Raw genomic sequence first — 14,819 nt, 5'->3', positions numbered from 1 at the left:
CTTTTTCTTCTCGCCAGTCATTTGCAGAAATATTTTAGTATTACTTCTTTGTTAAGCCAGCTCTTTATCATGTATGTATTAGGCATACAGTACAAGGAGAAATGGAACAAGATGGCAGTTATAGCAGTGGCAAGATGCAAATTTATTCTGAAAAAAAGTAATATGTGCACAATATCAAGCATGCTTAAGTTTGTGCCAGGAAAACTATTACGAATGAAAAATGGATGGGATGGAATTTTGCATCATACATGATTACATGTTGCTTAACTTCATAGAAGAGTCTTTGTCTACTCCTGATGTCCCAGGTACCACCAAGAGAAGCTGCTTACCACACTGCTAGAGTGAAAATGGAAACAGATACCCCAGCAGTATTCAACTGCAACATGACTCTTTGTTTCAGAAATTAAAGAAATAGACCTCAAAAAGATGACAGAGAAAATTCACAGACCATTGAACTGCAGGCACTAACTCCAGGTAGGGAAAGGGGGATGAATTTATTACATCTTGTACTTGTAATTGAAAGTCTGTAATTGTTTTCTGCTTCATTTTCCCCAAGTTGAATTAGGCTACATTATGCATGTGATGTTGTTGTCACTGTTTTTCCTCCTGTCTCTCTCATATTGTATGACACATGACTGACTGTAGCCAAGCAGTGGAGGAGTCATTTTTCACTGACACCCCTTGAAAACATTTTTGTAAAAAAATAAGTGATGAAGAATGAAGAAGAGCAGAAAAGAAGAAATAAAATACCTTAAAGATAGTTCTCTACATTAATTCACCATGAAGTGAAAGAGAAATAATAAAAACTCTTCTTCAGGTATCAATTCAATTGAGATGAACCAGACTAGGTACTGCATTGGTACAGTGTAAAAATAGATGACAGTGAGTAATGGTGTGAACAAAAAACCATGAGGAACATCACAGAAATGGATGTTGGATGGCCTTTGCACAGCAGAGGTAGATAAAGGTTATAACAAACTGTTTACTGACCATGTACACTTACTAGAATTAAGAGGTCAGTTGAACAAGAGCTCACCTAGTAAGAGCTTTCTCAGTAGTGTGACTTATCAGCTGTTGTACAGTACCAGAGCACTGCCCAGTTATTGCTCCATCACTTTTCAGTAACATTTCTGTCCTTTCAAAAGTCTACATTCTACCATTAGTTAAGGCTTTTTCTTTTGCATTTCTACATTTTCCCCCAATTTTGCATCAATTCACTGTAATTAATACATGTGCCTCTAACAGAAAAGAAAATAAATAAAAAGCACCATGTTTTATTGAACAAAATATAGCATGTGCAAGGAAGGGAAGGGAGGAATTATAGAAACAAACCAGTGCTGAAGAATTTTGCATTAGCTGGTGCTTTTTGTTGTTGTCATATTTGCACAGATCGTTTTAGGCTCCTCAGTCCAGGTTGTAGCAAAACACTATCAAAACAAATACTCTTGCAAAATATTTTAGCTTCGCAGCTTAACATGTGCATCTTGAACCGCTTAAGCAGCATGATTATCTTCCTTTTGTTTTTCTCCAGAATTCAACAGACCGTAAAGTGTATACAAAAATGTATTATGCACCAGTGATTAAATGTTCTTACAACATTAATATTTATCAAGGGGTATTTCATAGCTAGAAAGTAGATAACTATATTTTATTTCCTAAGAGAACATTTTCTATAGTTTTCCTTCATTTCCCAGCTACACAGCAAACATCTCTAAAGTGCACTTCCCAAGTGTAGTTAGAGAATAGGAAGGAATGTAAAGTTTTTAAAAACAGCCCTTATTAACTTTTCCTTCCATTGATTCTACTGTAAACTCTAAAAAGCCTTTTTAAAAAGCAAATTCTCATACACTCAGCAGGTGAAATGTTCCCACAAAAATAAAAGTAAACAAATTCAAAACCACCCCAAACAATGAAAAATCAGCAATCATATTACAATCTTTTCTCTTGACTACTCGTATCCTAGTATATCTTTACTGTTTTTATTGCACATTTATGAAAACGGTTGTCCTATATATTTAAAAAAAAAATAGTTTCTTTATCTGTGCTAACACATTCTTGTGCATCCTTAATAAACTAGAGTTACTTTCAACAACATGTAGGTATTAGAAAAACAGTGGAATCAAACCAAAGAGATAATTTGTTTTGTAGATGTTCAAAGACTTCTAGTGTAATTTTGTTGAGACAAAGAGTTGAATTTTGGAGGTTCTGGCTCCCATTTGTTATGGAAAGCTGCTGGTTTTGTGACAGCAGGAGAACTCAAGATGTGATTCACAATGAATGTCAATCCTTCACCTCCAATATGAAGGCTTCCCAACTATTCAACTTGCTGAGCATAACTGGTTTTACTTAGCATATCTAGAAAAGGCTGCTCCTGTTCAACTGACCAGTGAGAAAGGACTGGACTTCTTCAAAACGGGTATTGGAGCAACAGTTTGTTATATATTTCTTTACACTTTTTAACTGTCCGATCCCACCTTGTGAGGAGAGCACTTGTTTGTTCAGCTAAAAGGAACCCCCTTCATGCTCCTTTTGGGTTTGCTCAGTCAACTGTTTTATGCAACAGTGGCAGAGGCACACTGGAATTGTGTACCCATTCATTGTGATTACACAGACAAAAGCAAATGTATGTTGTCTGTGATGGTAGATGGGAAAGGGAAAGGAGATGAATGGTTCCCATGGATAAGAGGACAGTAAGGTTTGTTTGGGGTTCTTTTTGTGGTTGCTTTTTTTTCTTTTTTTTCTTTTCTCTTTTTTGGTTAAATTTTGTTTTGTTGTTCTTTTTGTGGTTTTTTGTTGGGTTTTTGTGGGCTTTTTGTTGGGTTTTTTTCTATATTTTTCTCTTTTTTTTTCTTTTTTTTCTTTTTTTTTTTTTTTCTTTTTTGCTATGTCATGAAATCATAGCAGTCATTCCTCTAATAGAAACTGACAGGACATAAAAGACAGAACTATCAGATGAACACACACAATGACTAGAAATATATCGACAGAGAAAAGACTTAATTTAGCTTTGAGAAACCGTCCCAAAAATAAAATCCTGTATTAACAAGTGCAAAAAACAAAACAAAAAAAGAAACTCCAAACATTAAAACACAGTGTATAAAATGGTGTGAGAAAGTTAAGTCACCAAACAGCCTTTTAGTCAATAAAAAGCTGTGTTTATGTGTCCTTGTTTGGGTAGCGGCCCATTTTCATTTTACCCAAAAGGTGATTCAAGAAGAGATCTGAGGGTAAAGCACTCAGTCCTTGCTATTTTTGACCGTAGTAATTTGGGCCTGTTGTGTTTCTGTCATGTAAGATGAATCCTTTCTTTTATTCCTCATTGGTTGAATTATCTTCCAAAGTTGTTATGCCTCCAAAGCCCAGTCCTGTTGAGTTCTGTGCTGCTGAGACTGTAAGTACTGTATGTAAGAGAATTAATACAAGAACACACAGTTTAAGTCTGCTGTTACACAGTCTTGATGCTGATGAAACTGTGAGAGATGTCCTGTGACACGTTGTTGAGCCACTTGTTTTTATAGTCCCTTTGGGTTGATGATCTGATAATAGTCCCCATCTGACATCACAGCATTCTGGTTCTGCATTGGTTGGATAGTTTTCATAGAGCCCTGTAGGGTAAACACAAAACAAGAATAAATACCAGGCACAAGGATTGGCAGAAATAGTAGATTGAAGGAACAGCTGACATTTAGTCTAAGCTATTGAATCCATATCTTTGGGTGAGACTGAGGCCCTCAGAGGTCCTGCCATTCCGTATAATTAGAGATGTTGAAGGAATATGTACCATCTAACAGCAAGCAGCATCAAAAGATCATTCAGCAGAAGTATGATGCTGAGCATGATTGTGTAAAGAAGCAACGTTAAAAAGCAGTTATTGATATTTGAACGATAAAGGTGTTTGAATTCTTCCTTTTGGAGAAGTAACAACCAATGATGAAGCAAGAACTAATCAACAAGGATTTTTCCACAAAACTGGGACCTTGAAATTCTTCTTTCAGTATGTGAGCACATAAAGACAGGCATTAAATAACAAATAATGATGTACTGATGATATTGGCTATTTCAATTTTCAAACCTATGTAAATGAAACTGCATCACAGGAACAGCTTCCAAACAGAGCTGTGAATCTATTTGTTTACCCTACCTCATCTGAGTTCTTCCAGTTGGATATTGTCTTCAACATATCCCAGAGGTGAAAACAATCTTTCCTTACCATACAATGATTGGATCTCCTGATGTTTCTGATTACACAGCTAGGTCATTTTTGCCTTTGAGACAAAGTTTACTGAGGTACTCAACCTGAACTGATTCTGACTTTTTGAACACTGAGATGAACTCTATCTTTTTGGAAATTGTCAATGCTATCTGCATTACTATATAGCAGATTAACATAACCAAAGTGTTCTGTTTGCTTCTCACATACCTTTTTCTCTGATAAATTAAAATAACCTAATTTGGTTATTTAACTAGTGTTCAAATGTAAAAATGTCTAACATAATGGACAAACACCTTTTCTCCATTTAAACTGATCTTGGATTAAATTCTGCAATAAATAATACACTCTGTGGTAGAACTAGGTTTTTCTAGGAAAAAATCTATCTGTGTTGAAACATTAGGACAGTAATTTTGAAAGCAGCTTTATTTCTTGGAACAAGAATCACATTTTCTCTAAAATATCACAACAAGAATATTACTTTCAAAAAGCAATTTAGTTGTAACATTCTTAGGTCCAGGCACCAGATTGCTTGCATTTTGTGAATAACTTGTAAAGAAAAGCAGTACACCTTAAAATATGATAAAACTGAATGTTTTGTTTCCTACTTCCATAATATTGATCTGCAACTAAGCAAAATATGTGTTAGGTATGCTAAGAACATTAAGATGCCTAGATTGGCACATTTTTACATAACTGACAACTGACATAGTCTGCTATGCTATATATGAGTCCAAATAAAGTTTCATTTATTTTTGGATTCAACCAAATTTTTAACGATACAGGATTGGAAGGAACTTGTTTTGTGTTCTGTAGATTCAGAGTTTATTCTACAGTAAACCTCACCATTTTTTCCACTTCTGCAGTCAGAAAATTAATGCAGCATTCCAAAGGTTGAAAATTATTTATTCTCGCTCTAGATCATAGCTGAAAGGATCACATTTTTCTTTAAGAAATTCAATTGCAATTTGGAACTTCTGGACAATTGTTTATTGAAGGTATAAAAAAATGGTCTTATTTTCCAAGACCCATCTTTTGGAGTTTGTATGCATAAGTCTGTTTTTAAACACTGCAACATACAAGCAATGCCTCTCAAAGCAGGGAATTATGATTTGTTCTGTGAACTGCAGTAGCTCAAATGATTAGTAGTAATTGAAGAGACACAGAGAATGGTTAATGCTTTGATCCCACTGAGACTTGCTTACTTTTCAAACTATATTTTTTGCCTTTCTTGTTACTGGAAAACCCAGACTTCCTTTGAAATGAAAGCTATGTATATAAATTGGCAATCAAAAGGTATTTAAATTGTTCATATGCACTTACTGAATTATAAATAAATTGATGACAACTCCATATTCAAAGATGAATTGAACTTGTTCCTTAACGTAAAATTATATTTCCTCTTTATTTCCATTCAGCAATTAAATTCCGGTTTTGAATTTTCAGTTACATATTAAATAAACAATTAACCACAGAGACACTATTCATATGGCAGTGTAGAAAATTTAGATAAATTCAGTCAGACCATTTGTACTGAACACAACACATGTTCCTCACCACATACTTGTTTGTAGCCATAAATACAGACTTTTGGCCCTTGGATCTAATTAGTCTGTCTGTTCAGCCAGAGGTTTACAAACATATGACTTAACTAGAAATCCAGAGAACACTGGCTACATATTCTTGGAAAATGCTCTTTTATCAAAATATTAATAGAATCATAGAATGGCTTGGGTTGGATGGGACCTTAAAGATCATCTAGTTCCAACCTCCCTGCTGTGTGCAGGTGTTGGAGCCCTCCTCCCCCTGCCATAGGGTCCTGGGATAGGGGCCCCAGCGGGGAGACACGGGGTTTCCTTGCCCCTGGTCAGCCTCGTTCCCCATTGGTTGTTTTGTGTTCCCCTGCGCGGGCAAGGACCCTCGGGTCCCGTGATTGAGCAGTTCCTCGGCAGAGCCCCGGCCATGCGGCTGGAGAAAAAAACATCTCTGAAACATCTAGCAAGAATCGGTCCATATCTATTTCTTTTACACGGGCCTCATTGTTTGATACGCGTGTTGCAGTATCCGCACTGTAACAAATGGTAGAGAAATGCTGGCAAGACACCGATCCCTAAGGACAGAAAATTCATGAGTAAAAACCACTCTAGATCTCTCTCTTCTCACCTTAGTTTGGATATTCTCTCTGGACTATGGAAGAATCATGGCAAATATGGCTCTCTGAGTCACAGAAAGAAATGTATCTAGAAGTTAAAGGAAACCTTGAACAACAAAACAAGAAAATATTTGTTCTGGGAGATCTAGAACATTTTTTTAACTGGCTTTTCAAAAATTTCTTTTATATTTCTCGAGACTTATTTTTTGATAGTAATCGTCCTGGAATTACTGGAATTAATCATGGGTGTTTTTGGCACAAGATCTGGGATAAGATAAGGGATCAAACAAAACACGCAATAGTGATAAAACCTCCCCGTGCATCCCTTGTAATCAGCGAAGCTCTTGAGGAGCATTTGTATGGTCCCATTACCCCTAGAGCAGAGGATGGCCATAATCTCGTGGCCAAGACCACACGGCAGCCATCCCAGGAGCGCGTGACTGCAGCCGTGCCAGCGGAGGTGCCTGCGCTGGATGTACCTGGCCCCCTTGGGAGCCCGCGCCTTATCGCGGACCCCATCCCTGTCTCGGGGTCCCCGGCCACGCGACCGCGAGTGAGGGAGCGATGCCACAGGCACCGCGGGGGCCGGGGGTCACGTGCAGCAGTGAGGCGGCCCCCACGAGCAGCCAGGAACCAGGGGTCGGAATGGAAGCCCGCTCTGAGCACACGGCTCGGAGAGCCCTGTGGAGGGAGAAGCGGCGGTTTCCATAATGACATGAGAAGCCGCAGCGCAGCGCCGAGCTGAAACAAGGCCGCTCTCAAAGCAGCGTGGAGTTAGTGGAGTGGAACCACTCACAGGGTGCGGGGCCGGCGGTGATGGCAGCGTGGGGCTGTGCAGAGCCCAGACACGAGCCGGAGCGGGGCCGCGCAGAGCCCAGAGATGCACCAGAGCAGCACCACTCGGAGAGCGCGGAGCAGCCGCAACGCGGGAGCCCGGCTGAGACATCGGAGTCAGCGAGGCAGCAGCCACGCAGGACCAGCAGCCATGACGAACACGCAAGCATGTGATAAGAGAAGTTGTAGCCACGAAAGTCACAGGAACTGTGAAATGGTACAATGTAAAAAACAACTATGGATTTATAACACGAGATGATACAGGGGAAGATTTATTCATCCATAGAACTGCCATTAAAAGGAATAACCCTAAAAATTACCTGCAAAGTGTAGGAGATGGGGAAGTTGTTCAATTTGATATAGTGCAAGGAAAGAAGGGTTTACAAGCAGCGAATGTTACTGGGCCTGGGGGTATTCCCGTCAAAGGCAGTCGTTATGCACAAAATTATAAACAATATCCATCCCAGCAGCTTCCCTACCCACAACCTACTTTCCCCTTTTACCCTATACCGAATATGAACCCTTTCCTAAATTTACCCCATCCCCAGTTTATTCCTAATCTGTTTGTCACCCCATGGCTTCCCTATACAATTCCCTTTCCCCACAACTCCTCTCTGATGCCGAGGGGGGGATGAAAAGGGGGAGGGAAGAAATTAAACCCTCTCCTGCCTCAGTTTCCCCACAAAGCATGCCCGGAGAGTCCTGTCTCCCTTCTGTCAGCCTTAAGATGTTCCAGGGAATCTGTTTGGACATTTAAAGACTCAGGAGGGTGGCTTGTTTTGTCTTGAAACTGTTCTTGTTATGTTTATCCAGTTGTTTTCAATGTTAAGTTTTAAATCTCTTTTTGTTAAAAATAAACGGGTGAAACGTTGGGGCCCTGAGAGAGGGGCCCCAGCGGGGAGACATGTGCTTTCCTTGCCCCTGGTCAGCCTCGTTCCCCATTGGTTGTTTTGTGTTCCCCTGCGCGAGCAGGGACCCTCGGGTCCCGTGATGGAGCAGTTCCTCAGCAGATCCCAGCCATGCGGCTGGAGAAATAAACATCTCTGAAACATCTAGCAAGAATCGGTCCATATCTATTTCTTTTACACGGGACTCCTGGTTTGATACGCGTGTTGCAGTATCCACACTGTAACATGCGGGGACACATTTCACTAGACCAGGTTGCTCAAAGCCCCATCCAACTGGGCCTTGAACACTTGCAGGGATGGGGAGTCCACAGCTTCTCTGGGCAACCTGTTCTGGTGCCTCACCACCCTCACAATAATTTCTTCCTAAAATATCTTCCTAATATCTAATCTAAGCCTACTCTTTCAGTCTGAAACCATTCCCCTTGCCCTATCACCCCACACTATTATAAAAAAGTCTCTCTCCATGTTTTTTTGCAGGCTCCCTTCAGATACTGGAAGACCACAACTAGGACAGCCAAAGCCTTTTCTTTTCCAGGCTGAAAAATCCCAATTATCTTAGTCTTTTCTCATAGGAAAAGTGCTCCATTCCTCTGATCATCTTGGTGTCTCTCCTGTGGACTTGTTCCAACAGATCAATGTCCATCCTGTGCTGAGGACCCCAGAGCTGGATGCAGTGTTCCAGTGGGGTCTCACAAGAGCAGAGCAGAGGGGCAGTGTCACCTCCTTTGCCCTGGTAGCCACACTGCTTTCGATGCATCGCAGGACACATTTGGCTTTCTGGGCTGTGAGTGCACATTGCTGGATCACGTCCAGTCTCTCATCCACTAGCACCCTCCAGTCCTTCTGAGCAGGGCTGCCCTCGATCTGTTCATCCCCCAGCCTCTGTTGATATCAGGGGTTGCCTTGACCCAGGCAGCACCTTGTACTTGGTCTTGTTAAACCTCATGAGATTCCCATGGGCCCACTTCTTGAGCTTTTCCAGGTCCCTCTGGATGGCATCACATCCTTCAGGCGTGTCAACCACTCCACTCATCTTGGTATCATCTGCAAGTTTACTAAGGGTGCACTCGACCTCTTCATTAAAAAAGATATTAAATAAGACTTCATTGTAGAAGACCACTAGGTTGGTCAGGCAGGACTGGCCCTTGGTGAAGCCATGTTGACTGTCTCAAATCACCTTCCCATTCACCATGTGCCTTAGCACAGCTTCTAGAAGGATCTGTTCCATGATCTTTCCATCCACAGAGGTGAGTCTGACAGGTTTGTAGTTCTCAGCATCTTCCTTGACCTATCTACTATTATCCTTTTTAAAGATGGGTTCAGTGTTGCCCTTTTTCAAGTCATCTGGGACTTGACCTGATTGCCATGACTTTTCAAATATCGTGGAGAGTGGCTTGGCAACTACATCAGCCAATTACCTTGGGTCTCTGGGGGTGTAACTCATTGGGTCTCATAGATTTATGCACATTCATGTTCCTCAGGTGGTCATGAACCTGATCTTTACTTACAGTGGGAGGGACTTTGCTCCTCCAGTCTACATCCTGTTGTCCATCCAGTCAAGAGATATAGGAAGAGAGAGGTTGACACTGAAGACTCAGGTGAAAGTATTGTTGAGTACCTCAGCCTCCTCCTGATCCATTGTTATCAGTTTTCCAACATTGTTTATAGGGATACACTGCCTTTGGCCTTCCTTTCCTGGCTAATATGCCTATAGAAGCCCTTCTTTTCATTCTTTGCATCTGTTGCCACGTTCAGTTCCTTGCCCGATCCTTACATAACCTGATTTAATCTCTGCTTTTCCAAGGTTACCTGTCCTTGTTCCCACTGTCTGTGCATTTGCTTCTCTCCCTTTTGTTTGACTTTTGTTTTGTTTAAAAATTAAATACATGGGTATAAGAAATAAAAAGGATTTCTCAAACCACCAAGGCTTCCCCCTTCCTCTTTTGTCTTTATAGTTCAGTTTGTACACCTCATTACTTTATGTTATTTGGATATTTGGTAATTGTATTCCTGAGGCTGACCTCACAGCTGTTACTGGCTTGAAATGAATTTTGCTTTTCACTTTTTTACTTAAAATTCTCAGTTCTTCATTTCCCAGCTCTTCCCAGCACTCAGCTATCTTTCACCAGCATAAATCTTAGTCCATAGGGAGGTTCTTGGACCTTTATTATAATCAAGGATCTAGAATTTGCCAGAAGACTTGGTTTCAAACCATTCTCCAGACAGATATACTTTCACTCACAAAGGTCATGCAAAAGCTCTCTCTTTTCTTTGTAATCAGGTAGGTTTTTCTCCACATGAAGATAACATTTTGATAATCAGCACAGAAGTAACATCTGTAGGACTAACAGATGATGCAAGATGATACTAATGCTGATGCAAGTATTAAGGCTACGGGTTCCACTGAGGTTGATAATGGAGACATGAATAGATAAATCCTGTATGTACTGCTCAGCTGAATCAGACTGAAAAAGGAGTGACAGCATGAATATCATATTCACTTTGTGGAATGTGCTTTGCAGAGAAAGCAGCAAACCTCAAGCAAGTTCTTAAACAAAAATTGAAATCACAAAGACTGTCTATGCATGCATGGTCTGCTGATCAGTTAGATCACCATCTAACTCACAGGCTGCTGTGGTTTCTGCCGGAGCAATTGCAAGAACCAGCCTGTAAAAGCAGTGGTTGCACCCCTATCACTCTCAGCACTATCAGGATAAGTGACACTTGTGGCTGGATTTGAATCTGCAGCAGGTGATCTGACTTGGCTTCTTGGTTTGTTTGCTACAGAAAGAGTTATGGAGCCACACTATTCTGCATCATGGAAAACTGGTCTGGTTGATATTTGTGTTGTCATTGCTGGATAAGTATTTGGGAAGTCAGAGAAATAAAACAGATCTTATGATATGATTTGCTTTTTTCCTCTTTTTCTTTCTGTAGAGCTCTAACCTGTGGTCATTTTTCACACAGATTTATGATTATTTTTGAGAGGTATATGAAGCTTCTTGTGCTTGAAGTAAAGACCTTGAAACGAGAGAAGTGGATGTAGTATACCAGAAGTTTTGAATATTCCATTTTATTGTGAAGCCCAAAGTAAATAATGTCTGCCAAGAGTGATCCATCCAGCAGTGACATCATTGTATCAGTGAATGCCAGCACTCAGCATGACATTTCTGTTTCTGAGGAAATATTTCTGAGATTTTAATATTAACATTTTCCAACTATGGAAGTCAAGAGAACACATTAGCTATTATATGAATAGATTTCACTGATTGCTTACAACTGATCTGGAAGCCAGCACTTTTTGATCTCATCCAGATGGTCTTCTCAATTTCTAAATTGCTGTGTCTGTGACACATTATGATGATTAGACATGTATTTTATACCTTTCATATTATAAAAATGAAATAAAATTATATGTAGAAGAATATCCAAGATGAATAAATTATTCTTTAGTCAAACAGATTATTCTTAAACTGGTGATAAGACTGTTCAGCTCTTTTGAAAAGGCTGACTTCCATTACAGACTCCATTCCAGCTGTTGGAGGAGATCTGGGTTGGAGATTTGTGTTGCTGTGTTTTAAGTTTTTTATCCCTGTATGTTGGTGATTATTACAGATAATTATCTCATGAACATTTTCTTATGTGTATGTGTCCAAATCCAATAATTCATTGTGTTTCTTCATGATACATGAATTTCTTCCCTAAATTGTGCATAGGGCCAATTTCCTGCTGCTGGTGTAAATCAGTGTTACCCCTCTAAAACTGAGCTGCTACAAGTCAGAACAATGAGTAAATAGCTGACTCTCAAAACTATACAATGAAGATTTTCACCTCTACTGTTTTGAGATACAGGAAAACTTGCTTCTAGAAAGCGTTTGGCTTTTCCCAGTTCCCTCCAGTATTGCTTCTATATGTAGAATCTTTGATTAAAAGGATGTACTATTGTGATATGATACAAAAAGGTCACACTTATCTAAGTACTGTGTCACCATAGAAAGTTTAGGGATATCAGTAAGTTAATTGTCTGGGTAATTTTTCTAGGAGAAGAAAGTTTACAGATAATAAACCTATTCTGATATGGGACCTCACTCATGGGAAAGCACCAGTATTCAAGACTAGAAGAACATGAGACTCAAAAAGATGAGCTATTTAGTTGACAGATTTTGCTGCAAAAACCATGTCAAATTTTCCCTGCAAGCAGATCCATAACTACTAATGATTTAAACCATGCTTGTCAAACATAAAAGGGATTTGTCCTGCTGTCTGTGTTAGCTTAATATTTTGATATTTTAGGACCTACTAAGAGGTGCAGACAGGAGGCAAATTACACATTATTATGAGACATTTTTAGAGGAAGAATTTTGATCAAATATATAGTTTATTTTTAATTTGTCAAGAACAACATAAAGCAGATTGAATTCAGAGAGATTTTCTCTTCTTGAATTGTTCTACAAAAAAGAGATAGATTGTCTTGCTTTCTTTATATCACATTTTCTCAAGGAAATTGCTTTTCAAATTGCACTGAAATCAGGGCATCTGTTTTGAAACAGACACGCTATAGCTAAATCTGTTGGTGAAACCCAGTCACACATCTGCCCCTTGAGAGGAAGATGCAGTTTAAAGAATTTATTCTAATACTTTTGCTGAGCTTTCTTAGGCATCAAACTTCTACAGATTGATGAGAATTCTCTGTAATAATTCTCGCTATGTCCTTAGAAAGGTCAGTGTATGCTATGAAGTATGACTGACAGTTTCATACTGCAACACATTTACAGTGAATTCTTTAAAGGAGGTGGAGTTTCCATGGAAGTGTTACTTTGCATGGATCACATAAATATATATCATTGTTATTTGCCAAAAATTGATTCATGCTCTGCGTTCCAAACAACTGAGATGTTAATAAGAACACATAAAATTAGGAGTCTAAATTAATATGAACTGAAAGATATTAGTGATTTAAAGCACCTGAATCACCTGTCTACTTTCCTCTTCTCTCCCTTTACTTTCTACTTCTAACTGAAAAGTATCAGAGATCTGTTCAACAGAGGATAATAGAAAAATTTGATTCTGCTCTTGATGGCAGAAGACTTGTTCTGATGGCACTGCTCTTAGGAGTTTTAGGAAGAACTAAAGGGTGCCATGCTACTTTTGGAAGAAGTTATTGCGATGCATCTCTGCCTTGTTGCTGCTAACTACATTTCCTTCCATTCCTTCAAAGTGGAACTCTCCTTCTCCATTAAATGCCATGACATCTATTGTACAGATAAAGAGTGTGAACATGTGGCTGAGATTTCATGCCTGAGACTTGATGCTGGGTGATGGCCCTGTTATATCACAGGGCACAAAGAGATCATAAGTCATGGTCATTACAAAGAAAGCCCTTAGCAACACAATTAGCCTTAAATCTGCACTCTAAAGTGGTCCAGACTTGGCACATGGACAGCATTTTCTCCCAGCAGTCAGAATAGGCTATGTCCATATTAACAAGTAATTTTGGGAATATGAGAAGATTGGTACAACGAAGCGGCTGGTACTGAGTATCTATCTCATGTCAACCCTAAAAGCCTCTGAAGGGATTTTTCCTCACTCTAGCTCTAGTCTAATTTTGTAGACCAAATGTGCATTAATGGTTGGGGCACGGTAGGGTGATGCTGTAGCCCATCTCCTTATTTAGTTAAGGAAGAGATGACTACATCTACAATGGAAAATAATCCTACTGGTACGAACATTGTTTTCTTAGGAGTTACAGTTAAAAACCTTGACTTGGAACTTTGCGTGGGACTAATTCACTGTAATTTGCCATGTGTGTGTATGTACACCTGAAAACTATTGTTATCTCCCTCAAATGAGATTCTAGTTTGCATGGGCAGTTCTAGACAGCTGTTGAAAGAAACATTGGATGAAACCACTGGAAACTTTAATCATATGGATATAAACTCCAAAGGCCGAAACTGAAAGTAATCACTTAGTTTTAATGAATCTGAAAACCAAAACCAGCATGTTACAACACAGCACCTGATGGAAGGATCAACTTCATTCTTTCTGTCCTGGAAGAAAGGGGACAAGAAGGGAACACTAAATAGAAAGATGGCAAGAAGGGAACACTAAATTCTTTCTATCTAACTGCATATTTCCATAATCAGAACCACACTGTGATTCTGATTGTTTTGATTAATCTCCCAAGCACTTTCTTTTGCACTGCAGTTGTTCCACACCCTCATATGCATTTCTACAAAAGACAAGTTCTGGTGATATATAACAAGTGCAGCATGCCTTCTCCTTTCCCTACTATATGCTTTCTTTGGAGGTGATCAAGTTAGACATTCTCAGGCTAGAATACTTGTTGCTTATTACATGAGTTCTTCATAAATTTCCAAGAAGTCATTATTAATCCATATTATAAACTACAATTTATTTTCTTTTTAATTTAATGACAAATACAATGACTGCAGTATTTCTTGGGGAAAAATATCTAGTCCTATGCTGCTTTCTCATCATGTGGATCTTCCAAGGAAGGGTAAAACCCTTCTTATTATTTCCTTTTACAGCCTCCACTACTTTTTTTTTCAGATTCCAATACCATAAAAATTCTGCCTTGAGAGGTAATGTGGGTTCCCTGTTGTCCACCAGTGCTGCCAAGCCCTCACCTCCAGCAGGTCTCTGTGCTCTGACTAACTGCTGTGGTAGGACAGGATTGAAAGCGGAATTGGCAGCT

The 14,819-nt window shown here is 39.4% G+C and overlaps 1 protein-coding gene across 1 annotated transcript in view; it reads right to left on the bottom strand.

Moving 5' to 3' along the window:
* Window positions 1–3,309: 3,309 nt before the first annotated feature.
* NALF1 (NALCN channel auxiliary factor 1) overlaps window positions 3,310–14,819 on the bottom strand; it is a 441,179-nt gene continuing 429,669 nt past the window's right edge. Inside the window, exon 3 of the mRNA XM_069029316.1 lies at window positions 3,310–3,605. Coding sequence (XP_068885417.1) covers window positions 3,310–3,605 — 296 coding nt within the window. The remainder of the gene's footprint in view (window positions 3,606–14,819) is intronic.

Source organism: Aphelocoma coerulescens, chromosome 1 (genome assembly GCF_041296385.1).
Source record: "Aphelocoma coerulescens isolate FSJ_1873_10779 chromosome 1, UR_Acoe_1.0, whole genome shotgun sequence".
Classification (NCBI taxonomy): Eukaryota; Metazoa; Chordata; class Aves; order Passeriformes; family Corvidae; genus Aphelocoma; species Aphelocoma coerulescens.
Note: the sequence above shows the minus strand (reverse complement) of the source record. Positions and strands in the feature narration are given on the sequence as shown.